Source organism: Aphelocoma coerulescens, chromosome 1 (genome assembly GCF_041296385.1).
Source record: "Aphelocoma coerulescens isolate FSJ_1873_10779 chromosome 1, UR_Acoe_1.0, whole genome shotgun sequence".
Taxonomy (NCBI): Eukaryota; Metazoa; Chordata; class Aves; order Passeriformes; family Corvidae; genus Aphelocoma; species Aphelocoma coerulescens.
Genome location: NC_091013.1, coordinates 26,514,533 through 26,541,163, shown reverse-complemented (window position 1 = coordinate 26,541,163; position 26,631 = coordinate 26,514,533). Strand labels below are relative to the sequence as shown.

The 26,631-nt window shown below is 42.4% G+C and overlaps 3 protein-coding genes across 10 annotated transcripts in view; 1 reads left to right on the top strand and 2 right to left on the bottom strand.

Annotated features, from left to right (window-relative positions):
* CUL4A (cullin 4A) overlaps positions 1–1,871 on the bottom strand; it is a 35,941-nt gene extending 34,070 nt beyond the window's left edge. For 2 of the 5 annotated variants that reach the window (XM_069004510.1, XM_069004520.1), the window contains exons 1-2: positions 1,642–1,870; positions 996–1,111 (exon numbers count right to left, since the gene is read on the bottom strand). In XM_069004510.1, the coding sequence (XP_068860611.1) occupies positions 996–1,111; positions 1,642–1,813 (288 nt within the window). In that variant the 5' untranslated portion in view covers positions 1,814–1,870. Of the gene's footprint in view, positions 1–995; positions 1,112–1,641 lie in introns of all 5 variants that reach the window. The other 3 variants (XM_069004479.1, XM_069004488.1, XM_069004531.1) reach the window with 2 other exon arrangements.
* Positions 1,872–2,792: 921 nt separating this feature from the next.
* Positions 2,793–14,931, top strand: PCID2 (PCI domain containing 2). 2 transcript variants are annotated; one of them, XM_069004454.1, is made up of 14 exons: positions 2,793–2,934; positions 4,447–4,536; positions 5,119–5,192; positions 5,867–5,934; positions 6,438–6,477; positions 6,957–7,011; positions 8,617–8,720; positions 9,369–9,444; positions 9,561–9,702; positions 10,752–10,852; positions 12,907–12,980; positions 13,140–13,265; positions 13,475–13,598; positions 14,569–14,749. In XM_069004454.1, exons 1-14 carry the CDS (start codon positions 2,899–2,901, stop codon positions 14,659–14,661), a joined length of 1,203 nt encoding a protein of 400 aa, XP_068860555.1. In that variant the 5' UTR covers positions 2,793–2,898; the 3' UTR covers positions 14,662–14,749. The 2 variants fall into 2 exon arrangements, with proteins under 2 accessions (XP_068860555.1, XP_068860564.1); XM_069004463.1 differs by lacking the exon at positions 13,475–13,598 and having other exon boundaries at positions 14,569–14,931.
* Positions 14,932–15,470: 539 nt separating this feature from the next.
* PROZ (protein Z, vitamin K dependent plasma glycoprotein) overlaps positions 15,471–26,631 on the bottom strand; it is a 31,266-nt gene continuing 20,105 nt past the window's right edge. Inside the window, exons 1-8 of one of the 3 annotated variants that reach the window (XM_069004431.1) lie at positions 26,216–26,349; positions 24,449–24,612; positions 23,045–23,069; positions 20,106–20,219; positions 18,604–18,735; positions 17,272–17,357; positions 17,069–17,192; positions 15,471–16,539 (exon numbers count right to left, since the gene is read on the bottom strand). In XM_069004431.1, coding sequence (XP_068860532.1) covers positions 16,037–16,539; positions 17,069–17,192; positions 17,272–17,357; positions 18,604–18,735; positions 20,106–20,219; positions 23,045–23,069; positions 24,449–24,612; positions 26,216–26,282 — 1,215 coding nt within the window. In that variant the 5' untranslated portion in view covers positions 26,283–26,349 and the 3' untranslated portion in view covers positions 15,471–16,036. Of the gene's footprint in view, positions 16,540–17,068; positions 17,193–17,271; positions 17,358–18,603; positions 18,736–20,105; positions 20,220–23,044; positions 23,070–24,448; positions 24,613–26,215; positions 26,350–26,631 lie in introns of those variants that run through there. The other 2 variants (XM_069004421.1, XM_069004442.1) reach the window with 2 other exon arrangements.

The following is a 26,631-nucleotide window of genomic DNA, read 5'->3' as shown; positions in this document are numbered from 1 at the left end:
TACATACCCTAGCTAAAGAGACAAGTATAGTCAGTTCTGAAATCTATCCTGATTTTCTTGAACATGGACTCAGCATGGACTACCAGCCTTCTCCTTTCTCACAGTCTGCCCTTTGCACCTCAACTAAATTTTTAGAAAATTTTAGGTGTGCATAATAATGTTTTCAGTCCTGATCTGGCAAGGACATCAATCTGCAGATCAAATGCCTGCACCCACAGAAAACTCATAACTAACTTATGCTATGTAGCACAATTTAGCACATCGTTAATTTTTTATAACATGATCACTGTAAAAAGTTACTACTTCAGTTAAAAACCTCAAAGCACACATATCTAAAGTAACTTAGAACTATACCACATATAATTGGAGAAAGTAGAGAGAAATGGCTCAGGACTCCCATCTCTCTACTTTTGCCCTCCCTAGCCCCTGCTCCAGTAGTGCAAGGGTACCAGAAATTATTTTTCACCACTTGAATAGAAAAACTAAGATCCTGATTGTAATGAAAATGCAATAGTAATCTGAAATGTGGGTAAGGTGACAGTTTGGTGCCTGCTCAATCAAGATTCTTTTTTTAATGCCTCAAAAGGTATAGAGGTGTAATGTTATGATCTAGTAACATCAAATACTTCAACATTACTATTTACAAGAGACCATAGTATGTACAAAAATCATCATAAAATATATAACTTCTTAACTCCTTTAGAGCAACATCCTGTTTTCAGCATGTTGAGTGGGCAGAGTACTGAAGATATTAAGACTTAGATCTCAGCCCTGCCCAGGAATAGCTTTTTGTGCCTCCCAACATAAACTGCTTTTTCATGGGCCCAGATCCTGGTAGCTCTCCAAGGAACTGATACGTAGAACTGCAAACTGCCTAGAAACAGAGTATGTAGCAAAGTATTCGATCAGCTTTTAACAAATCAAAATACATTATGTTGTATGCTGCCAAAGCAGTTTATTTGCAAAAAATGAAACCAAAACCCTTTGTGGCTTACCTGGTAGAGCTCTTCAAGGTTGTATTTAATAGAAATGCTACTCTGTATTGCTCCCACTGCTTCATGAAGTTTCTGCCAGGTGTCCTGAGTATAATTATCTGGTAATTTGGGTCTTTCTGTGAAGTAAGACACAGGAAGTTTAAAACCAGCCACCCAACGGGACTCTGCAGCAATCTCTCTCTCCCTGCTGCTCCATCAAGTTCTGCCAAGCCCCTCTGCGCTTAGCCATGTAACTCTGGCACACTCAGAGAGGTCACTAATTCCACCCGAGCTTTTGCACGACGCGTTTCACCCCCCGGCTCCTGTGTTTGACACCCGTGTTACTTTTAGCGAGGCAACCTGGCTTTAATCAGCGTTAATACTAAGGTGGCTTTCTGCCCGCTCCCTACGGGCGCTGCCCCCGCGCTCGGAGCCCCACGCGCGTCCCCGGGAGCCCTTACACGGCCACGGTGCCGGCAGCGTTATCAGCCCGGCGGCGTTATCAGCCCGACAGCAGCCGCCCCTCGCCCCGATACGGCGGCGGGGCGGGTGACAGCGGCGGGGCCCGGCCGCGGGCAAGGGGCGGGGAGCGGCCGGGGCCGCAGTAAACAAAGATCGGGCCGGGCGCACCTGCCAGGACAGAGGGCCCGGGCTGCCCCGTACCCACCTCTGAAGTTCTTGATCACGAGTTTCTTGGAGGAGGCGGTCGCGCCTCCGCCTCCTCCTCCCCCTCCCGCGGCGCGGGTGGCGGTGGCTGCCAGCGAGGCGGGCTTGGTGAGCCCGTTCGTGTGTCCCACCAAGGCCGACAAGTGCGGCTTCTTCTGCGGCTCGTCCGCCATCTCCGCCCCGGGCGCCGTGTCCGGCCGGGGCAACGCGCTGGGCTGGGCCGTGCCTGGGCCGGCTGGTCCCCGCCTCCGCTCCCCTCCTCCTCCGCCGCCACCACCCAGCCGCCCTCCCCCACTGCCCGCGGGCAGCTGCCAAGTGCCGCTGGGCCGGGAGGCACCGACAGTCGCCCGCCCGCCTCCGCCCGCCCCGGCGGCCGGCTCGGGTGCGGGCCCGGGTTCGAGTCCCTTCCCAGGTCCGGGCGGCTCGCGGCGCTCGGGCAGCGCCAGCCCCGCTCACAAGATGGCTCCCGGGCCGGGGCAGCCTCCCGCGGCCGGCAGCAGCCACGGTGTCCCCCACTTGCCGTGTCTCTGCTGGTACTCGCCGAAGGGCGGCCAGAGCCGAAGCCAAGGAGCAGCCGCGCCTCCCGCCCAGAGAAGCCACCAGCCCGAGAGGCCGCCCGCGCCCTGCTCACCGGCACCCACCAAACCCAACAGAGCCCAGCCTGCACGAGCATGGAACGTGTCCTTGTCTCACACATCTCCCTAGCGTTAGCGCCTTTAGGAGTCAACCTGTTCGGGAGTTTAATGCTCGATTCAACTTTTTCGACCCAAGTTCACCGAGACCCCTCTCCAGCGCTCCCCGAGAGCAGAGCAGATAGCGAGAAGGGAGGGGAGACAGGCGCCCAGCACTCTCCCGAGAAAATTCCTGGGGCGCCCCGCCACTGGGGTCTTTCCACAGGGTGTGTGCCGCTCGCCCCCTTTAAGAGCCGAGGGCTTCACGGGCACTGCCACCCGCCACCACCGACCGCCACCCACAACTACGGGCCGCGCCCCGGCGCACGCGGTTTACCGCTGACGCGCGCCCTCTGCCCCGCCCATCGCTCACTCCCATTGGCTACCCAAGTGAAGCCACGCCCCCAGCCCGCGGTGGGCGGGGCAGAGGCGAGGCGGACCCGTTGGTGGCTGTCACGTGACTCTCCGGGCTGTTCCCGCCACCGTCGGAGGCGCCGGGATCCGGAAACGCTGAGGGAGTTCCGGGGGTGCCGGGGCTCGCAGGGTGGGACGGGTGTGGGGCTCCCGCCTCATCTCCTTACCCTTTAATGGCGCACATCACCATAAATCAGTACTTGCAGCAAGTAAGCAAGATTTTTTATTATTTTTTTTTTTATTAATCTGTGGGCCCTGTTTGAGTATGCGGGTGTGTTTTTTGCTGTAAATATACTGCCTTGGTTAAGAGCTACATCAACGTAGGATGAGTGATGCGGTGGAAAAATATATTTCTTCAGCGTGTGCGAAGCACACCGTCTGAGTGCCAAGGATGTACACCTGGAATGCCTGAAAAGTGTGGAGGTTTTTGAGATAATTTATCTGTAAGAGCCACCACGGAAGGTTGTGTGTGTGTCCAGGAACAAGAGCAGCTCAGGGATTCGAGAAATACAGGGGTCTGAGATGCCCAGAAGTGCGGACACACTCTTTGGCAGGGAGGGTGGAGGGGCAGGAGCGGAGCCACAGGCTGGACGGAGCTGCCAGTGACAAGCTTTTTGTGTGTCCGCTCTGGAGGGTTCTTGCTGGAGCATCGTAATCTCATCACTGTTACCATCTTACTCACTTCGTCTGGCATCAGTTAAGCCAATTAAGAGAAGGCACAAGAAGGGAGTAATTGTTTGGGTTTTAGTCTCCAAAAATGGAGCATCTGTGATCTCCTAGGACAGCGGTCTGCTCTAAAAAGTCCACATCTTGTTCGGTTGACAGACCATTGAACATTTAATATGAAAAACTATCTACAAACATCAAATTATCTCTTCTTTTTCCTGAAATAAAAGCTAAACACAAATTTCTGAAGAAGTTTAAGCAGTTGATTTTCCATCTTTTGTTGCTGTTTTAGTCTATGGCGTTTTTTCCCATTTGGTATGAGCTTTCCATACATCAAAAAGATTTTTTTTTTTTTTCATATTGGGACACAAAAATATGACAAATAAAGCACAAGCGGTGGGAAAGAAACTCCTAGGAAGTAATACCTAAAGCTACTTCCATAAGTGAAGAAGTTTCCACCTTGATTCACAATAATCTGTCCAGGTAGACTATTTTTAACAAAGAGTTATCTTTAGCAGGAAGCAGAATTAAACCATTCTCCCACAGAATATAATATTTACAGTCTTAGCAGGTTTCAAAAACATTCTATATAAATAGACTATCAATCTTATAGCAGACATTGCCTTTGAAGTGATATCTACATGTTAAATCTTCATTTTAAATGTCTTCGTTTTAAAGCATTACTCAAAGATTTTGCCTTCACATACATGTTTGATGCCTATAGCTCCAACTGGAACTTTAGAAAGCTTCAAATCCAGCTGTTGGCTGCTGTTTTACAATCCTAAACCCATGTACATACGTTTGCTTGCATCCTGCAAATAAGGATAAAACCCCAATGGTGTTCTCTTTACCTTCTCCCCTGAGACCTTTTTGAAAAACAGGTGTATTGGAAATACAAAATTATTTATTCAGTTTTAAACCTTTAAAATCTCACATTTGATTTGATGTTAATATATATGAACAGTGGTAACTAGATGTAACTTCTGTAGTTGTGTAAATATGTTGTGTGCCTGTTACTGGGTTTTATTCTGTAATTTGACTGGCTGCTTTGGTAGGTACAAGAAGCCATTGAGACCAGAGACGGAACATTTTGTGCAGAATTAGTATCATTTAAACATCCACATGTTGCAAACCCAAGGCTACAGGTGAGAATCTGGTTTTTGACCTTTTGTTTTACTTTCAGTTTTCCTAGTTCTGTGTGTGGGTTCCTTTCCATTGGAGAGGAACCTCAGAAATCTGTTTCACAGGCCAAGGCAGGATCCCCTTGTAGGTTTGCTTCCCTTTTCTTCTTACAAGGATACTATATATAATTTTTGTTTTCTGGTTGGCTCTTTGTGTTCCACTTTGAATTGTTTTCTGGATAAATACCGTTTTGAATATCCTTTCTGACCAGGTCTGCTGTAGTTACTAGCATAGCACAGTGGAAGGCACTATGGAGGAAAAAGCAGTGAGTAGTAAGGACCTGGTGTTTGTGTGTTTTGGATGCTTTTATTTAAGGCTGGCTCTGTTCAGGTTCTGGAGACAGAATGCACCCTAGCAATTCATTACTCTGGATATGATTCTTAATGTAACTTAAATTCTGGGAGGTGCATACTAGATGATCTCAAGAGGTCCCTTCCAACCCTAACAAATCTGTGAGAAATGCCTTGACAAAATATGCATATGATGTTCTGTTTCTGGTGCATTGGATGTTCCTTTAATGTTTTATTGATTTATTGTACATTTAGCTTCCATCTCCAGAGGAGAAGTGTCAACAAGTTTTGGAATCACCATATGATGAAATGTTTGCAGCCCACTTAAGGTAAAGGTGGGCCCGGAATGTAAGTCAATTGTGAGGTGTAGAGCAGGGATGGGGAAGGATATCCTTAAGTTTACTTGCCTATTTTAAAGGGCTTACACCTGAAAACTTGGTATTTATTACTCTTACAAATAATGCTAGAATTGCAGAAAATACTTACTTTTTCCTCTCCACATAAAGTTTGCTCTATGTACCTGGCTGTCATCTGTGTGTGGCCATCAGCACAGCTTTGGTGTCAGTGCCTGCTGTTTCCCTTGCTCTGCCTACTAGCTATACAAGAATTTAGAGTGAAATAAGTAAGGGAAATAAATATTTTTTAAAGAGAATTATAATCATAAAAGTACTCTTAAGAGAGCTTAGCATCTAAGCAAATCTGTGAGGTTTTCTGCACCTAGTGTTTTTCAACGATCTTGGATTGTTTTTAGTTTCATCTTGGTGACAGTTTCAATAAGCATTAGCTTATATAAAATAAATACCTACTGTTCTCTAGGATCTGTTTTCTACAATTATCAAGCTTAGTGCTCTATTAAAATACTTGTGCTAGTTTTCTAGGAGTGTTTCTAATCATATTTCTTTGTGCCTTAAATAAACTGTAAAACTTCATGCCTGGTAGGACACAAAAATAAATATTTGGTTTATGTATATTTTCTGATGCACTAATGCCTTTTGTTTGACAGGTGTACTTATGCTGTTGCAAACCATGACTTCATAGAAGCATACAAATGCCAAACAGTTATTGTCCAATATCCTTTTCCATAAATCTTGTATATTGTTTTCAGATTAAGTTCTTGTGGACTAAATTCTCTTTATGGTTTTTAAAAATCTAATAGAATGTGGTCTGCTTCCAAATACACTTCAGCTGTTCAGGTTTCTGAGCAAGGAAGTCCAGATACACTCCTCTTCCAGCTTTCTGTAGGGCTAAGAAGGAATTTGGCACTTGCCTCTAAAATATAATTTCTCCCAGAACATAGGAAAGTCTCAAATCATTATAATACCTTGCAGTTTGTACTTGGCTAGAGGGGAAGATAAAGAAGCTTCTATCTTATCTCTGGCCAGTGTTTCTTGCTGCTGCTGCCACTCAAAGTGGCCGTGCTCACCTTCTTCCATACTGCAACTCAACTCCTCAACTTCTCGATGGTTTTTTGTTTTCTCATCTTTCATGAAGTCATATATGGTACCATTGAACAGCTATTTCTCAAATCTGTGCTTCATTTCATGGCATTTTAAATTTTCCTAAATACAATACATCTTTCCTGCGAGCATTTCAGGCGCATAAAGAAGAAAATTGGTGAGTACATCATAGAAAGCTGCTAGAAAATAGACTCATCTTTTCCTAGTATAATACCATAGTAGTGAAACTAAAATTATACCTATAGTTTTTATTTATCCCAAGTGATGCTAAAATCAAGCCTAATTGGCTTAGTTGCCTGGTTGAGTTTTTATGTCCAAAAGTGTGAAAACTAAATGTCTGAGCTTAATTATGTACAATGGTCCCTATGTAAATACATGAAGGATTTGTTTGAAGAGAAGTGGTATTTTATTAAAACCACAGTAAAAAAGACTTTAGAAATAATTATTGTAGTGTAGGATTTCTGAAATGCTGAGATCTTGAAGACCTTTTAAGTGAATCCTTCTTTATTTAATGATTAGCGTATACTTTCCTAATTATATGACCAACTAGCAAAAAAAGGATAAATTGCTTGTTTCTCATGTCTTACTTATTGCTTGATTTGCACCTACTAAGTATGCTATGATTTTCTTTTCCAGGGCCTTACCTATTATGTATTCTGTAGCCCTTGATCTTCGAATTTTTGCTAATAATGTAAGTAGATCTGATTAACAACCTCATTACTTTTGTCTGTTTGGTATTTCCACGATAGAAATATTTTTAGACTTTATTACACAGCCTAATTTTGCTCAGTTCTCTTTAACTCATTGTTTAGGATTTTGTTGACACACTAAATTCATCCAGTTCTGTTGAAAAATGAGTTGCTCAGTCTGTCCACCTCCCATTTGCAGATGGAACTAGAGGGGTTCTGAGGACCTGAATGCAACTCCCAGCAGTTGCTTAGAATTTATGAAGGGATAAGTATTTTCTTTATTGAGTAGCACATGGCTTAAGTCACTATTTCCATGTTGTCCCAAGGATTTGGTGGAAATTGGAGGTATGACAGACAACCAAGCTGATCTAACCATTCAATACATCTGAAGAGGGAAGTTTCTGCTCTCCTTTTCCAAATGTGTGCACCACTTTTGATGCTCTTTGGAGCCTTTGGTGAGCCCATACAACTGCTGACGTGCAAACAATCCCCAAATTTACATTATTTTTCTCAGATCCCTATACAAGCTACTTCAATTCACCAGCCTATTGAGAACTGCTAGGCCAAGGCAAGTGGCAGAGTTGTTCCTAGTCACTTTACCTGAAGAGTTGAAGCTAGAGTTCAAGTTAGGTTAGAGTTTGGCAATATCCAGTATTTTCAGTGTTCATCCCCTCGTCACTCTCTGGTGCCCACTTACCCACAAAACCACACATGTGGAATGCTTGCACAGGGAGTATTTTTCATGTGTGTGACTGCTCTGTAACAAGTCTCAATTCTCAGTCTGAATGAGGGAAATCTGTATCTCTGAGATGCATGAGAAAGGGAAGTGTTGAATCAGTCAATGCTGGAAGTGTTTGAACTCTGTCTTCTAACCTTAGTGTATTCAGAGGATTTGGATGCAGAGAAGACTTCTGCAGCAGGATGCATTTCCATTTCTTTTCTTCACTTTTCAGCTAGTGAGAATGCAAACACTGTAATAACACCTTTTAGAAACCACGTAATAAACATCTACTTGATATATTTTTTCTGTTGAAGTTCTGCATTAGTCAGTGCATGGATCTTTCCCATATGTTGACACCTGAATTCTTTTTTTTCTCTTGCTGCTGTAACATATGTTTTATCTTTCTTCTGGAAGTCTCAAGTCCCAGCAGTGTGTCTTATTACTGGAAAGTATTGAATATGGGTTAGAAATAAAATCTAGTCTTTGTGGCTGTGAAGAAAAACTGAGTTATAAATGCTAAGACTCAAACTCTGTAATTTTTGCAGGCTCTTGGTCTTTTTACACTTGAGTTGAAGTGTTAGTGCTCCAATTCAGGTATTAAACCTAAATTTAGGTTTCTGAGACCTGCATTAAGCTGAGTGATACCGAAGGCAATAGTGATCAGTGCTGTTTTCAAAGGACTGTCCTTCTGTACATTGGGCTTGGTACATGTCCAGGAGCCTCTCTGAGTGTTTTGTTCTGTGAGTTTGACTGCCTTCTAGATTTGGGAGATAGCAGCCATGGCTGATGTCTTGCTATAATACTTTATAAAATGCTGTATTAAAGAGCTAAACTTTGCAGCCTAGTGTTGTAGAATTGCATATTGTTTCTTGCTGTGTAATGCTAGGCAGATCAACAGCTTGTGAAGAAAGGGAAAAGCAAAGTTGGTGACATGTTGGAAAAAGCAGCAGAACTGCTGATGGGCTGCTTTCGAGTCTGTGCCAGTGACACGTAAGTGAAAGATCCTCTATTGAGTTTGCACTGTTAAATTGTTAAGAACTTAATGAACTTTGCTTTAGATTTTCCAGCTTACTTAGACCATATATGGGTCTTTGAATGAACACTTCTGAGGCTTGTCTTCTTATTTATAGTCTGTTCTCTCTTGATTATTAACTACAGAGGGAGAGCCCTCACTTCAGGTTTAGCATTCTTAGCAGGTATTGTTGGGAGGGACTGATTATGTGTCTGTTTCTCAGGAAAGATGATTAATGCTTCTGTGCTCTGTTAGTTGTGAAGTTTGCTCCATTCGAATTAGATGGAAAAGAGGTGACTGGTTCCCAGTGTTAGCAATTTTAACACTTTGGAAGTGGAAAAAGTGGGTTTTTTTCTGGTGTTTCTTTCACCTTGAGTATTATAAGCCACCACTGTGCTTGTGTATGTGTTATCTGCAGACTGGAGTGAGGACCCTGATGCAGATGAATAATATTTTGCATGACATCTTTTCATTACATTGAGAAAATATGTAGCAGAGCTACACCTATGTTTACCCTAAAAATGCTATGGAGTGAATGTCTGTAGAATGAATTTACTGTAAGGAAAAAGTCATTCTTTTCTTACAATGTTCAGTACTAGCAGGTTTTTTCTTTTTTCTTGTGACAGTCGAGCAGGCATCGAAGACTCAAAAAAGTGGGGCATGTTGTTTCTCGTGAATCAGCTGTTTAAAATTTATTTTAAGGTAGGGTGCAAGTCTGGTAAGCTGTGTTTTGTACTTCATATTCTAAGTCAAACTCACCCTGCTTGTATATGATACTGTCTATCTACACTCTGATTAAAATGCAATTTTTTTTACAGATCAACAAGCTCCATCTCTGTAAGCCCTTAATAAGAGCAATTGACAGCTCAAATCTGAAGGATGAGTATAGTATGGCACAGAGAGTTACATACAAATACTATGTTGGACGCAAGGCCATGTTTGACAGTGACTTTAAGCAAGGTACTGTGTGCCAGTAAGACATGTTTGAAATCTTGCTGCTTGGCCTGAAACCTGGCTGAAGGTGTGTGTTTGTGTGACTCACAAGTGTGAGTAGCAGGTGCAGTTGTAGCTGCATTGAGCAAAGGAAGATTCATGCTGAAAGGTCCAAAACCCACAGGCTGACTCAAAACAGGGATGAGATTACATGACACTTTATAATATATGCCCAGCTTTAAAATATTTGTGTCAGTGAAGTTCTCTGCAGTTTTATGCATTGTGTGTGTGCATTACAAAATGTATGAGCATCCAAAACAATAGGTTTGTAAAAGTTTCACAGAGGAGCCTTCAACTCTTCAGGTTGCTGTGTGCCACGTAGGAAATCTTCAGCAAACTGTAATGTAGAATTAGTTTCTTGATGGATTGATCTTGGAAGATGTAGAAACTGCATTTCCCAGATTTCTAATAGATTTCACTAACAGAAATGCATCTAGAGCTAAGGTGTACAGCTTCATCACTAACTGAAACCCCTGACCAACATTTATTCTGGAGCTGGTTCTGTTACTTCAAATAGTGTGTTCTGCCTGTCAGGCTTATAATTTTTTCTCCATCAGTGGAAGCTGCTAAGAGATCTTCATGCTGTACACTGTGTGGTCTTACTGGCACGTTTCTGCAGCTCAGGAGATGTGTGCATTGCATTCAGCTTTCATCTCTTGAAGAACCTAATCTGAATTTAGGAAATAGAGTGTATTACCAGCACTTTTTGAGATTTTCTGCTTCTGTAATAGGAGCACAATAATATTACTGAAATGAGCTGAAAACTCCAGTATTACTTGTAACTGTAATGTCTGACATCAAGTTTTCTTTGACTTTCTGAAAGAGAACTTATCTTTCTGGTAATACTTCGTATTTTGTGAGAATCTCCAGTTTTTCTTTATGTGTTTTGAGTGGTATGATGATTTTTTATACAGTTTCAAATGTCATGTGTTCAAGCTGGAGATGGATATTGAGCACAGAGTTTGGGCTACAGCTTTAATCCGTTTTTGTTTGATTCATGTTACTTGTGTTTGCAGCTGAAGAGTATCTGTCATTTGCCTTTGAGCACTGTCACCGATCAAGCCAGAAGAACAAAAGAATGATTTTGATCTACCTGCTGCCAGTAAAAATGTTGTTGGTGAGTAGATACTACTTTCCTAGGTAAGAGGAAGGGGGTCCACATGCAGATAGTAAAACTGATGCTCAATATTTTCATGATTTTTCCTTACTGTAATTCAGAGGCTATTTTACCCCTGTAAGAGCCAGCATATGCACACCTTGTTGTGGGAGAGCAAAAAGTGTTGAGTTGTCATTTATAGCAACACAGAAAAGGGAAAAAACTCAGCCAAACAAGAAAACTCCACCTCAAACAAAACCAACGCATCCCTCCTTTCCCCCTGCCTTTCTCCCACACTTTCTAAGGGTGCAACCTGATCTTACTATAATAAAGATATATTTGAATTCTTTGGTGAAGCACTCAACAGTGTAACTTCTGTCTTATAGCAGAGTGCCTCTCTGCTGATCAACTGCACACAAAAGCCAGGGAAGATGCGGATTCAGTAGAACAAATTTGTCTGCTTCTTTCACCTGGTGGAAGAAAGAAGGATGTGCAAACAGGTGGCTAAGGACTGTTGAGAGGGGTTTGCCACAGCTGCAGCCTGTCTTTGGATTTTCTATTTGTACTTCATACATTTTCCCATTCGAGGCATCTCAGAAGGGTCATGAGGCAGAGCGTTTTGGTTTTGAAAAAATCAGTGAAGACTTGTTACTGTTTTATCATTTCATATTTCTATTAAAAGAATTAAGCACATCTGTTTCTTGTTCCTGTCCATTCCCATGTGCTGTGTTAACATTTGTGTATCCCTGAATTAGTGGATTATGCTGAGTATTCATTCATTGTAACTGAGGGGACAGAAACTACATTTTAGAGTTTTCTGTTCTGGCCCTGTTACCAAAATTACCCATGGAGAATGTTGTTATGACCTGCCTCTACTGAGTTGCCATTTTCCACCTTCCCCCTGACTTGTTTGTGACCTCCCTGCCTTTTCGATTCAGTGCTCCCTTTCCAGTCCCTTGCTGTGTCAAGTGGGTAAAGGGGCAGTATAGTGAGTATGATAATTGGCTTCTGTTTTCCTTTTTTAATTTGTTGACTTTCTTAGTTTTTGTTTTCGGATCAATTGTGGTATGGTTGATAAAGGAAAACTTACTAATAGTCTTCCTAAAAACTTTGTCCCAGTCCTGACTGGCTGCCTTAAACTGGTGTGTCTGTTAGTGCCTAGAATTACTGTGGCTTTTCTGGACCAGTTTTAGTGTACAAGAGGCATTAGAAAAACTAGATAAAGGTCATTGTATTTGCAGTTGCTTTTTTAAAATCAGAGTCCAAATTTCAAACTTCAAACTGTACTAAAATAGCTTGTATATTGTTTTTTTGTTCCTAACAGCTCTCAGTAAACCTGCAGCTCAGTTCTGCTCTCAGCTAATCCTCCATTCAGGAAAGGAGTTAGCAACAGCATAGCATGATGTAACTAAACTCTGACCAAGTCAATGTGCATTCTGATCTTTGCTGTGTGGGGGATGAAAAACAACGTTTCTTCTTGATTCCGTAGATGGTTCAATCTTACCTGATCTAACAATAAGAATTAATTTTGTTTCTTTAAATTTAACATTTCTCTCTCTTTTTTGGAGGGGAGGGGCATGGTGGTGGTGTTTGTTTTTTGAGAGAACATTTTTATTTCTGCATGGAGGCAGAGAGAAGAAAAGGTCTGTTACAGACTGAGATAGCACTTGACAGGGCTGAGGTACTGCTTGTATTCCTGTGGAAATGCTTGGGATTCCCACGGTTCTTCTGTTTGTAGATCAGATCATACAGCCGTGACATAAAATTCCAATCTGCCAAGGCCTCATGTCACAGGATCTTGATTCTACAAGTTTGATAGCTGCTCCCTAACGTTAAGTATAATAGTCCCTAAATCATGATAAATCAGTAGCTACTGTGAGTTGTGCCGTGAGGTGTTCGAGAGGAACAAGGGGATTGTCTTACAAATAACTTTTCTTCACTTCTTATTCTGTAGCAAAAAAAGTGGTTAAACACTCCTCTTTTTCTCTTAACAATTTTTTTTTATAGCTTAGCAGATTCTATTTAAAATGCATTTGACTTTACCCTGGAAAACTTGGACACCATTTATTTTTCAGGGCCATATGCCAACAGTTCAGCTCTTAAAAAAGTATGACCTTATGCAGTTTGCTGAAGTAACAAAGTCTGTGAGGTACGATGCTTGTTTTGCTGCTTTGTGTTCAAAAAATATTAAGTAAAAAGTGTTTCTTTGGGGTGGTTGAGGAAGGCAGGGGAGGCATATTCCTACCAAGTCAGATAATTTTTTTTCTCATTGGGGTAAGACCATGTCATTTTTTCTTTATCCTTGCAGTGAAGGAAATCTTCTCCTACTGAATGATGCTCTGACAAAGCATGAGACCTTCTTTATTCGATGTGGAATCTTTCTTATCCTTGAGAAGCTGAAAATCATCACATACAGGAATCTCTTCAAGAAAGTGTAAGCATAACAAAACCTACATTTTTGCAAAAGCAGATTTAATATGGTTACACCTGGGACTGGGGTAGAATTGTAATGCTCCTTAGTTCTCTCTGAGAGAGCTCACTTCCTGTTAAGGTAAATCTATTGTAGAAAGGCCATTTTTCTAAGAACCAGAATTTTTAAATGATTATTTCTCAATAACACATTTTTCCTGTTGTTTCTTTCAGATATTTACTACTCAAAACCCATCAGCTATCTCTAGATGCTTTTCTGATTGCTCTAAAGTTCATGCAAGTAGATGATGTTGATATTGACGAAGTCCAGTGTATTTTAGCTAACCTTATATATTTGGTACGTGTTGACCACTCATTGTCTGGTGCTTCCAGACTTCCAACAGTAAAAAAGATTAGATAGAGAATAACAGTTTATGACAAAAAACACATCAGTAATCCCAGGTTTTCATGTGGTTTTTTTGAGAGACTTGTGCTCAAAGGGAAATGTTTTCATTTGCCCTGAGGACTTTCTCTAGTTCTTGCAGGAATCAGTTAAAATTGAAGTTGAATTTCACATTATGAGTTCAATACTGACATATCTATATATACATAAATATTGATTTAAAAATACAAACCTTTTAAATGGCACCAAAAAGATTTATTCTGCATTTGAAGTAGGAGACTCTTGATCTTCCCAAATTAGAAAAAAATAGAGCCAGATTTCTTTGGTTTTGTTCCACATTTGTTTTTTACTCTGAGTGAATCTCAACTACTTATGAACAGATAAAAGCTTGAAATCTAAATAATTGTATTAAGTCAGGTTTTGAAGCATCATTGCAGTGTCAGCAAGAAAGTTAACCACTTCTGTTTCTGAAACATTATTTGGTGTGGTCTAGGTCACTGGGAGATTTCTTTCACTGTTACAACACTATGTCTGAAAAGGAAATACTATGTCATTTAGTTTATTAGGTATGGATACTAATTGATTAAAATCCTCATTTTAAAGTGAAAAAGAGTGAATTTAGAAACACTTCTGTAGAGCTCTGTCTCTTCAAGGCAGTGTAAGCAGATGTGTAGGGGGCCCTGGCAAGCGGCTCGCTGTCTGACAGCACTTTTAGTATACAAACGTGATGGTGGCTCCAACTTTCTGCTTACTCTCTAAGACCCACTTATATAAATTGGACCATCATGGATATTTAAGTACAGTAGTGCAGTGGTGATTGAGCATACCTAGCTTTGCTATGGTTAGCTTGTAGGTGTTTGCTTGGGTTGTGGGGACTGTGTTACCAGCTCCAAGTACTAACACCGCCTTCTTCTCCTTCTGCCAGGGTCACATTAAAGGCTACATATCCCATCAGCATCAGAAGCTTGTGGTCAGCAAGCAGAACCCATTTCCTCCACTGTCAACAGTGTGTTGTTGAGTATTGCATCTTAGCCATTCAAGTACTCTTCAGATACTCGTCTTGCCCAGTGGAACTGCTCCCTGTCACCCCAAAAACACTGTAAATGACCTGGTTCTTGTCCAGGACTGAAATACCAGGAACTGTTTGTGGCTCCTTTCCCAGAATGACCAAGGCTGCCAGTGTTACAAAGTGCATTGAGATGAAATGCTGACTTTTAAATGGTAGTTTCCACAGGCTTTCTAGATCATTCAAAGTACTTCATGAAGAAATAAAGCAAAGCATTCCAAATTCCTTCTGAACTACTTAAAAGCATTTATAAAGTACTTTGTGTTACTATTTCTGTGTTTATCTTTCAGGAAGAAGTATCAGCCTTTGTTACTTGTGCTGATCCATTCTTCAGAATGGAAATAATGGTTTTTTATATGGTTTCCAATTTTTTTTAAGTCTCAGTAATCTTGCTGGTATTAAATACTCTCTTCAAACTTTCTCTAAAAGCTAGAGAAGTGTTTGACACCAAAAACTTTACTGTGTCAGTAGTACTTATGGGTTCAAGTACATGTGGTAGGTGCCCACAGATGGCTTTGGGATTTTTTAAAATTCTGGTCATATTTTGTTTAATTTTTATTATGATGAACAAAAGCTGATGTAGCTAAATTATCCAAACTCTGTTTTATTTTGCTTCTGGGGAAAACACTGGATCCGGTATTTTAAGTGTTAACTACCCTGGGGGTTGGTTGGTTTGTTTGGGGGTGGTACAATATAACTTTGTCCAGACTGATGAGATTGGAGTTTTGGGGGTTTAAAATCATTTTTAAAAGAAATTAAACTTTTTTTTTTTCTGTCTTAGACAGGTTTTATTTTACCCTCTAACTGACATGGACATCATTCAGAAGGGAAGACATAGATTCCATGTATTGAGGGGAAGCATTTTTTAGCATGATGAAAGTGTCAAGTCCTACCTCAACATAGACATTTAAAAGCTTGACATTCCCCATGTCTTTGTAAGTTTTACTTGTATGGATCCTGAAATAAAAATACGACTTTGGTGAATCAAACCTCAGGGTACTAGCAACATTTAAAATCACAGAAAAATATTCAACATGTTTTGAGGTTTAGGATGAACAGTTCTAGGAAATTTGATGTTAAATCAGTTTTTAGTTAAACAACTAGGTTTACTGCATCATGACTTTCACAGTACTGTGTGTCAGCAGAAGGAAAGACAAACAGGCTTTTCTGTATAAACTGGAGTTAAATACATGTCATTGTTGCAACTTCCATTGCTGCAAGCTGTAGTAGAGTCTAAGGAGGGTACTGGCTGCATCCATGTGTTTCCTTGCAATGATTGGTAGGGGCTCGGTGCTTGAGAGTTGGTTGTGTTTGTGTCTTACTTCACTTAGTGTTTAACCCATATCATATACCTTGCAGTGTTGGTGAAAAGCAATGTTTCCCAGTCAGCGTCTTGTAGTGGCCAGGATCCCAGGATACCAGTCAGAAACCACGTGCCCTTATACTCAGTAGCCAAAAAGCTTCCTCCAGCCAGGCGTTTGCCTACGGCCTCCTGGAGGTGCCCACAAAACTGTCTGTTTGTGAGGCTGATGTTCAGTATTTGCTTGCAGTCCTCAGCAGGAAGGTAGGAAACCTGCAGCTCTTCACCTTGAAGTTCGTCACCTTCCATTCTCCAGCCACTGACTGTACCAGCCAGTTTTGGAATTAAAACATGTTCTGCAAAGTCTCTTTCAGGGATGCACACAGGGAGGTGGTAGTTGTCACACTCAACGTGCTCTTGAAGCTGTAGTAATGCAATGTTGTTCTCACCAGTGTCTTCGTCATACCGGATGTGTACATGCTTCTTGCTAACTTGCATTATCTTTCCAGTTCCACTTGTTCCATTAGGCCCTGTGAAGCAATGACATTTCACTGCACTTAGGAATAGTTTATCAGAGACCTGAAAGCTGCATGCGAGCTGCCTGGTTGTGCTGAGAAACACGTGCAGCAGAGTAACTAAAGGCGTTCTTCATCGAAACTGCTGCAATAAAGGGAAATGAGGAGTAATACACTGGCAGCTTTTTAATGCCATGTAGGAGCATGCATAATTTCAGCAGTAAGGACGAATACCCAATGTTGATGTGAATTTTGGCATGAAACTAAAGCCACCACCAAATCCACCATGTTTAGCAGATCCCTGGATGCTGAGTTCTGAACTGTGCTTGAGAGGCAGTTGTCTCCGCTTGTCTTGTATAGGGGAGCATGGGGCAGCTGTAGTTCTAGCTCAGATACTTTACTGAGGTGCATACATGAAATGACAGCATATTTGTTTCCTTTAACAATATTTTTATGCAGCAAGAAGTTTAGTAAGGTGTTTTAAAATTTAGCTTGTCAATACTGAAATGCCCTGCAGCAAGAGAAAATGTGTTGGATCACCTACCAGCACCAACCCTGATTTCAAAATAGGTGTGCAGAAGGGCACACTCTGCTGTGGTCAACACGAAGTTACTTTTTAGCAACACTCCTCCACAGAAGCCTTTCCCTTCTGAGTTTAGCAGTAGTACCTAAGAAAATGCAAAAAGACAATGGACAGCACTGTGCATGTGGGGGTAAGTGATAGGTTTCATGAATTCCTAGGAATACCTGCCAAGGAAATCGCTCATCACTTTTCTTCCTGGTTTCATGTATAAGGTTATCACTGTCTTGAAGTCTGCCACATGCACATGCATCTACCAAATGAGTTAAAAAAAAAAAAAATCAAAACTTCAGGCTGTATCATTTCTAGATAGCTAATACCTGCAAATGCCATCTTGTTCCACCTTCATTTTTTTTACTTTGGGGTTCTGTTTTTGTAGAAAGAAAAAGGAGAGTGACAATTTCTAAGCTGGCGAAAATTGGAATAATTTGTTTGGCAACTGTAGTCATAATAGTTTAGCAATGGGCTGAACATTCTGGGTCACTGTGTTAGGCTTGTAGTGACCAGGTTTCACTGTGCCTGTCACTACTGAAATGAGGCTTCCTCTCCAGCCAACCATTAGCACAGCTTGCTTTTTCATCTTTGTGTCCTGTATTCAAATTGTGTCAAATACCTAATGGCTGTGGCCCAGTCTAGACATGGTGCATCCTGGCTTGTCCTTGTTACAGCTGTCACTAGGGGCATACATGCCTTTCTCATCTGGTTCAAACAACATGCTTTTCAATTGGATCACCCAGTTATCTGCATTTGTCACCTCCAGTTGCTTTGGGCTTGGGTCCCACAGACTGGGTTTTGTTCAGGTGAAGCTAAACCACAGGACACCTTCCAGGAGCACACATGACCTGTTCTCAAAGCTGTCGAGTGCTTAGTCCGCAGGATTGAACTAAGCCACTTTGATGTAAAGCACTGAAGTGTGCACAGTGTGGACATCAGTCTATCACCACCAAAAGCATGGCTCTACAGCTGAACTCTGATTTGGCTGCCCCACCTGTGCTAATACAGATACACGTCTAAGTATACTGTGTTTTTAATAGACCTACTTTGTGAGGGGATGAGATTGAATGAGATACCTAGTAGGAGACTGGAGAAATGAAAACGACTACTGCTTCAAGCTAATTAATATGGCAGCAAATGTTTCCCTTCATTTATCAGACTGTTGGTTGCCTGATGGGAATCAACTGAATCTAATTCCTAAGCAAACAGGTGTTCAGCAGAATTACTCTTTACCAAACACGGGAGTGGAAAATGTGGTCCAGTGAGAGAAATATAGAGTGAAGCAAATCCTTTCTGCTGAGTCATATTTAATTACTCCAATCAAATAGTGCTTCTTTTACCATTTGGCATCTTGGGTGGTGGTCCCTAGATTCCTTCTTTTTCTACCCAGCAATATTCTCATCACTTTAGGCTTGAAGCAGGCTCATCACATGTGGATGTCAGATGGTGGCCTGCCTACCCCAGCCCTGAAGAGATGCCCCCTGTACTTCCATGCTCACACCTACCTAATGCGATGCACTGTTTTTTATCCTTCCCAAGCTCATAGCCATCAGCACAGGAACAGCGATAGGAATTACTTCCTGGGTAGCAGAAGTGGTCACATCCTACTTTTGCTTGGTGGTGACATTCATTTTTAGCTAAACAGAACAAGCAGAGGAAAAACATTGGCAACAGTTCACCTGGAGTATTCTTTCACAGCATGAGTCCTCTGGTTTTTTTCTTATTCACTTTGTGTGGAGGAGGGTAGGGACTCTGGCTTGGTAGCATTTACCACTGGGTGGGTTTTTTTTCCCTTGTTATGCAGAAATTGGAGAGAGCTGATTCTCTACAGCATTCACAGACTCACTGCAAACTCTGCTCCCCCCTGCCCCTCCCTGCACCAGACATTGCACCTCTCACTTCTGGAGAGCATCAGCCCATGGGTCAAACTGGGCCTTCCATGTGAATCCATGGAAGGATTCCATGGGTTTTTAAGCAAAACACCAAGTACCTGCAGCGAGGGGAGCTGTTGCACATGTTAAGAAGACAAGTTTTGCTTGAGGAAGAAGGCAGCTAAAGTTTCTAGTTTTGAGAAATAACAAACACATAGCTCTCATTTTGCACACTCGTTTAAATTATCAGCCACCAAAGATTTGAAAAAAGAAAGGGAGTATGAACTTTGAAACATGCACAACTTCACATAGCTCGGCAAACACCTAAATCTTTAGCACAAAACAACAGCTATTTGATCTAGCTCATAAGTAGCAAAAAATCTCGTATAACATGGCTGCCTAAGGCTCACGCTGAGATGATCTAGTTCCCAGCACTGGTCCAAGCTGTGTCACCTTCTGTGCTCCCACAGAAGCTGGTCACAGTCACACCCCTTATACAGAAAATGACCCTGCCTTGCTGCAGCCAGGGCGTCTCCCACCCCAGGGGACCTCTGAACCAGCAGAAATACTGATGTAAGGGCTGGAAAGAAGAACCTGGCAGATGTAAAAATGTAGTATCTGGCCCAGGGTTTTCCTGTGCCAGAAAGCATCTGTTTTACTTTACACTTTTCACTTCCACTGGAAACCGTTTGTTTCCTGGAGTCCTTCTGTCCTGAGGGACTGTCTTGTGGGTGTGTGTGGCCTCAGAGGCCCCAGGGTGCCTGGGAAGCCACTCTGGCACTGCAGCTTTGGTCCTTCAGGCCACACACCAGGGACCACAGCAGGACAAGCACTCAGGCAGTGCAGGTGGCAGTGGCGGGGCTGGCTTTGGGGTCTACCCATGAGGTGGTTTGGTTTCAGCCCTTTTGCTGCATCCCCAGCGAAGAGAGGCTCAGGGCGCAGGGACAGCCTGCGTAACCTCAGGAGGCCATGATGTTTTGTAGACAGGCAGCACACATCACCCCTGCTCTGCCAAGAACTGTGTGTTCTAACCACAAACATGGGAACTGGCATAGTGGGGTAGCTGTGTATGGTTTCATGGGGACACCCTGTGACAGGAGGAGAAGGGGCTTCTCACAAGGGGGTCAATGCCTTACCGAAGGCACAGTTCTCTCCCTCGTAGCCCTCGGCACAGGTACAGGTGTAGCCACGGATGCTGTCCTCACACACACCGTTGTGCTGGCAGGGGCTCGAGGAGCACCTCCTGCCACCTGAAGAAATGGAGAGGGAGGAGTCACCACCACCACTGATCCCAAATTACACAGCCCCCTTTTTGGCACATGAGCTGCTCAGAGAAGTGTCGTGAGAGCAGTTTGGAAGGAAATGGGCTAAGTGTCACTGAACTGCTCCTCAGGGGTTATTTTAGCTCAAGTCTGCTTCCAGAGACACTCTCGCAGCCCCTGTCAGAGAGGCTGGGAGCTGCCCAGAGGCAGAGCCTTCTTCTGGAAGATGGACGCTCTGAGGATTCAGAGAAAAGGACTGAGTTACAGTTCCTGCTTTGTTACAAATGTGATATGAGACAGGTGTTTTAGGTCTCCCATGTTAGATTGATATGCACTGGATAGAAAAATCTGGCATCAAAATTATATAGCAAGTGTACAGCAAGCAACATCAAAATAGGAGGAAATGTAACTTTTATATATCTGCACAATTATTATACAGCAGCTTAGACACTAGCAAGTCTAATCTTTCTGATGAACTGAACATTGAAATGAGAGGGTGTCCTCACTATGAGTGAAGCACCAGGCAGAGCTGCCAGTTTCCCTTCAAGCTGCCCACAGGAATGACTCCTGAACAGTTTGAAAACATGCTCCAAGTAACAACTACTTATTGTAGGCATAGGCTATCAGTAAGCAAGCCAGAAAAGCCTAACCTGGGACATGTTGTCCAACCTTTCTAAAAATTAACACTGTCAGAGAGGTTAACTCAGTCAGCAAGCTGCCCTAGCTGATTTCAGGGATGGAAAAGTGAAAACTGTGCCTTCTCCTGGGAAAAAAACACCAATCACTATCTGCTTAGGCTGTGGGCACACATATCTTTGAGTGTTAGGTGTACTAAAATACTGGCTGAAAGAGTTACCACCTTCAACCCATCTGCAGTCTGATGCCACCAGCATATCCAAGGACAATGTAGGCCTCCAGGGAGGGGTTTTGGGTGAATTGGGGGAATCTCACCTACACAGTGAGCAGGCAGAATTGAGGAGCTGGAGCTAGGGAAGGGTTACCCCTGCAGCCTGAAGAAGCTAGATGGATTCAAGCCTCTGAAATGCATGCTGGGAAGAAAATAAATCCAGCACCTAGCTTTATTAAAGGAGGAAAGAGAAGATACAAGGAAATATAGAGAAAATGGCCTGATTTCTGTTATTGAAAGGCTACTGGAATTATTAAACTGTAACCAGCCAGCAATATAGAGGTGGTAAGTAAAAACCAACATACATTTTTCAAGATCAAATAATTCAAACCCTTTAAATCTAATCATATTATAGGATAAGGGACCTAGCGGGAATCAGTGAACATTACAGAATAGAAATGTCTCCAATGACATTGTCATTAAGTGAGCAGAATGTTATAAGACATGCACAAGACTTTTGGAAAGTGATGTTTAAAGAGAGTGATGTCAATGGCTAAGTTTATACTGTTGATAGAAGAGGATCAGGAACCCTCTACAGGAGCAGTTGTAACAAGTGTGACCTCAAAGTGCCCCGACAGCAGACATCCAGCAGATGCCACTACATCAGTTTTGACTTGAAGGGACAAAGGTGGAGCAGTAGGGAACAGAGCTTGTGGGTTTCCCACCAGTTAGGTGGGTGCTCAGCCTTTCTCCCCAGCCCTCTTTTATTCACAATGAAGATTTATCCACTGCACCCTGGACTTTCGGGGGAAAGCAACATGGATACCAGAGGTCTAGAAAATGAGGTTGTTGGAAGACAGGATGAAAAATTGTGGTTGATTAGTGAGGAGGAAAGAAGCCTCTCTTCAAAATGTTAGAGAAACATCACAAAGAAGGAAACACACACTGCTGTTCTTTAGGAAGAAGACAGAAAACATGGCTTTTAATTACAGCAAGAAAGCCACCCCTGAGGCTGAAATGGGTAAGGTATCCTGATTGTGGCTAAGCTTGTTTGCAGGGACCATTCTGAACTGGTTGCCTTTCTCTCCTCCTAGGCTAGAGAGGAAGCCTGCATGACATGCTTAGTCCAAATATCCAATGACTCAAATTAGAAATTAATCCCTCCCTCACAGAAGTAATAAAATGCCAGATATTTAGCATCATTCTTCATAACATTTATAGCACTGATGGGACTCTTCTATGCAATGATTCCCAGGACTCCGTGGTTTAGTGGCTTGTGCATAAAATTATTACTGACTGTTGGTTTTGCCACCTCCTTATCCATTCTTTAAACCTAAGATTGGAAATTAATAACAGCTAAGTCAAAAACAAGATAAAAACTTTGGATGAAGCATACAGAAAAAAGGGAGGGAATAGGGCATAGTCACCATAAGCTGGTGCCACAGGCTCCTTGTTCAGCTGACATTAATTACATCAGGCTCTCAGCTTCTACAGATTTGTTTCTCACCTTGGCACCTGACAGGGAATGATGCAATCCCAGTGTGCAGAGTTTGTAGACAACTCAGTAGCTTTTAATACCTATTTATCTCACTCAGGTTTAAGTGCTAATTCTGTATTTGGGAGATTTTGCTGGTAAAACTGTGCTTCTCTGTTGTATCAGCAAAACATACTATCTCATGTTTCAGAACAGCTTTAGATTCAGGAAAAGAAGTAGCCTGTTTACTGGGATAGCCTTTACTCACCTTCCACTTTTATTATTTTTGCAGCTTTAAATAGTTTTTCCTATATATTACTTTTAAAAAATCATTTCACATCAGGAATTTTCCTTCTGCTTTACTGCAGACATGATAAACAGAGACTGTTCGTTTCTCATAGAACAAACTCACAGAAAACCAGTATTAGACTGAATCATAATGTTCATAATGTGACAATACTATGAAGGAGGGAAAGCAAGAGGCCAGCTTACCATAGTAGATATCCCAAAACATTTTCTGGATAAAAAAAAATAAAGAAGGAAATTAGATTTTAATTCTCAAGTAATGTAATATGCCATAAATATTTTGCTAAACCAAAAACATGTAATGAGAGAATACAACGGTTTAATGTTTACAAAGTTGCACACCTATGATTTCTGCCCTGCTAGCAAAATATGCATGAGAAGGGAGGGGCTTTGCCTACTGCTTATTTTATTGTTTCTTAAGAAGCTGTAAAGGAAAAGAAGCACTTCACAGGCCAGAGAGGAACAGTTGGATCCTTTAACAATGCAGTTTCCTGAAAAAACTGGCTGGCTGTTGTCTCTCTGGTGTGCAGCAGCATGGGAAGTGACCCCATCCTGTCCCGCCCCACTTGGCCCCCAGCAGGTGCTGCTGGAGGCAGAGCGGTCAGCACAGAGCAGAGCTGCAGGGCACCACCACTGGTCACCACCACCGTGTGCCCTGCCTTTCCCTGGGCACTGCAGCCGACCCTGATGCTTTCCCCAAAGGGACGCCTCTGCCCACCCCTTCCTTCCCCAAAGCACCATGGCTACCCATAGGCAGCCCTGCAGCTGCTTCCTCTACTTTCCCTGCAAACAAAACTCCACCCAGAGTCCCATTAAAGAGCACAGCATCCATCTGTACATGTCAAGAGAGCCTCTTGTGCAAGGGAATTTGCAGCTACTCACCAAGTGAGCCTCTATCTATAGGTCCCACTACTTGCTGGTGCATTGATTCCCTCTGTCCCAGTCATAAAATCACAGAATGGTTTGGGTTGGAAGGGACCTTAAAGATCATCTAGTTCTAATCTCCTGCTTGAGCAGGGACACCTTCCACTAGACCAGGTTGCTCAAAGGCCCATCCAGCTGGCCTTGAACACTTCCAGGGATGGGGCATCCACACCTTCTCTGGGCAACCTGTTCCAGTGACTCACACAACTCTAACTCCTCTCATTTATTCCCCATGCTGCATGCATTTGCAGAGAGGCATTTGAGTTGGGCTCTGATGAAGCCAATTTACTGGCTGGAGTGGCTAGAATTCCTTTGTGCTGCCCTTCAGATGCTCTTCTGCTGACCAACACCTCTTTGCCTCTCCTGGTCCCTAAGGGATGCTGAAGCTGCATTTCTGTGTGTGGTCAGGATGGGACAACAACCATGTGATTTAATAACATAAGGACCATGACACATCATTTTCAGGAGAGGACTTGAAAAATATCAGAGCTGACCTCCTCATTTCCATTTTGACCATGGAAGACACCTGCTTGCCACCTGCTGAGATGGCAAATGCAAAGATTTCACATGGAGAGAAATCCAAAGAAATGAAGCAGTCTTGTGTTTCATAAGTAAAGGATCAAGGCAGTAGTTTTTATTGTGCATGCAGGAAAACAAAATACTTACAAGCATTTCATCATTTTCAAATACTTCTCTTGCTTCTTCCTGTGTACATCTCTCTTCTAGACATTCTCTTTCCAGGCTGCCTTGAAGGACCTCCTCCAGAAATAGGGAACTGGCACGCCTCTGTCTCTTGATAACGCTGTTTGCATCATTAGCTGATATAAACACTGGAACATGGTATGACAAAACACCTATGTAAGTACTTAGATTAATTTCCTTAAATACTTTTACCTTCTTTTTTAAGATAAATAATTTTGGTTGATTTGGAGTTTCTGACACATAGAACTTCCATAGAACTTAAAGAGCTCTTCTGTCTTAGCCCAAATTCAGCTGAGGAGTTGTGACCTTTTACTTCTGTGTAATGCCTGACTTCCCCCCAAGCAGGGGGAATTTGAAGCCCTTCCTGGCACATTACTTTATGACATGAGACATACAGAGCAGAGTGCAGCGGCACAGCCAGGGAAAGGGGAAAAACATTATTATAAAAGGCAGAGGCTGTTTTGGGAGACTGCATAGGGGTTTCAGACTCATTGGTAGAAGTGACTATTAGTTGTATTAAGTTATGATGGTGGATCCAAACTGATGCTCTTCAGACTTAGTTCATGGCAATTTATTTTTGCTGAGCAGCAGAGCCATGACATGGCTGAGTTCTCAATAAATTCTCTCTCAAAGAGAATAAATAAAAGCTACCCCTCAGCAATGCTGGTAGTTAAGAGAGCTATATCATATACCAGTGCTTATGTGGAAGACACTGCAATATTTTGGATTTGAGTAAAGAGGAGGAGAGACCAGAGACATGAGAGTTAACAGATCTTAAAACTCCTCTTTGCAAATGATACCTCCATCAGAAACTGCCTGCCAGCTGAGCAGCTGGTGCTTCCACATGAATCAATACGTGACCATGTGTGTCAGCACGTGCTTGTCAGTTCTTCTGTGCTTGGAAAGTAAATGTGTTGGGGAAGGGAATATTTGGGGTTTTTGTCTCTTTTATACGGTTTGGGGGGGGCCAACACTGCTGGTTGAAACAATCAATAATCACAGACCTGGAAAAAGTGAGAGGAATAGCAAAATTATTCTGAAACTGTGTACAGATGTTTAGTTACCTTTTTGAAGGATACCCCATAAGCAACAAACTTGCACATGATATTAAAAAAGAAAAAGCTTCATGACTTTGTTCTGCACTTTAAATGCTATCTGACTCCCAGCACACATTTCTGCTGTGCAGTGATTCTGCCACATCCAGCACAGCTGGCGGTGAACTTCTGCTGCAGCGTGTTTTGACTTTCTTAATAGATCACCACCTTTTTCTTCCTTGCCTGGCTCCTCCTTATTTTTGACAAACCATGGAGGATTGATACAGAAACATAAATTTCTTCAAGCTATAACAAGCATGGGACCTCTTATTTTTATTTCTCTTTCATAGGCCTCTTTCATAGGACTCTTTTATTTTTATTTCAGCAGCAACTAGAAATATAAAATAAAATTCTCTTTAATATCTGGGACACTCTAAAAATTGTAAGGAAAGACAAATATTACCCTGGCATAAATGATGGTACTTCAAAACTACATTACCCCATTAGCCTACAGCAGTTTTCACTTTGCTGCATGAAATAAACAGCAGAAATGTAAAGAAAATAAGGAACAGACTGTTTTCAGTGATGTCACCCTGTGCTACAAAGTAAACATTATACGAGGTACAAAATTACTGATGTTTTTAGAAAAGCAGAAGCACAAATCAGAATTAAAGGTCCAACAAAACAAAACCCATACCTGTCTGCTCTGTCTGAAGGAAAAGGGCAGAGAGAAGGAAGAATATTATCCAAGAGCACCTTGCCATTGTTACCCTCTGAGCCTAATGGTGCCTGCCTGCATTCCTGCAGCTCTTGTGAGAAATGGCTACAGGAGAGATGTTGAAGTTTAAAGTCCAGCTGTTCATGAGAAAACAAAACCTCTAAGGGCAAATCCTGGGTGCAATGTCAACACATGGGGAAAAAAAACAAAGAACAAACCCAAACCAAAAACTTCAACCCTCAGCTCAGTAGTGCAACAGTGCCCTGTCTCTCTGTGCCCTGGCTGACTATGGGGCCCTTTGCCAGGGCCCCTGGGAGCTGCTCCAAGATTTGGGTGTTCCTCCCATGCCCCAGCATTCACTTACTGTAACACAGCATGGGTGGAGATGAACAGCA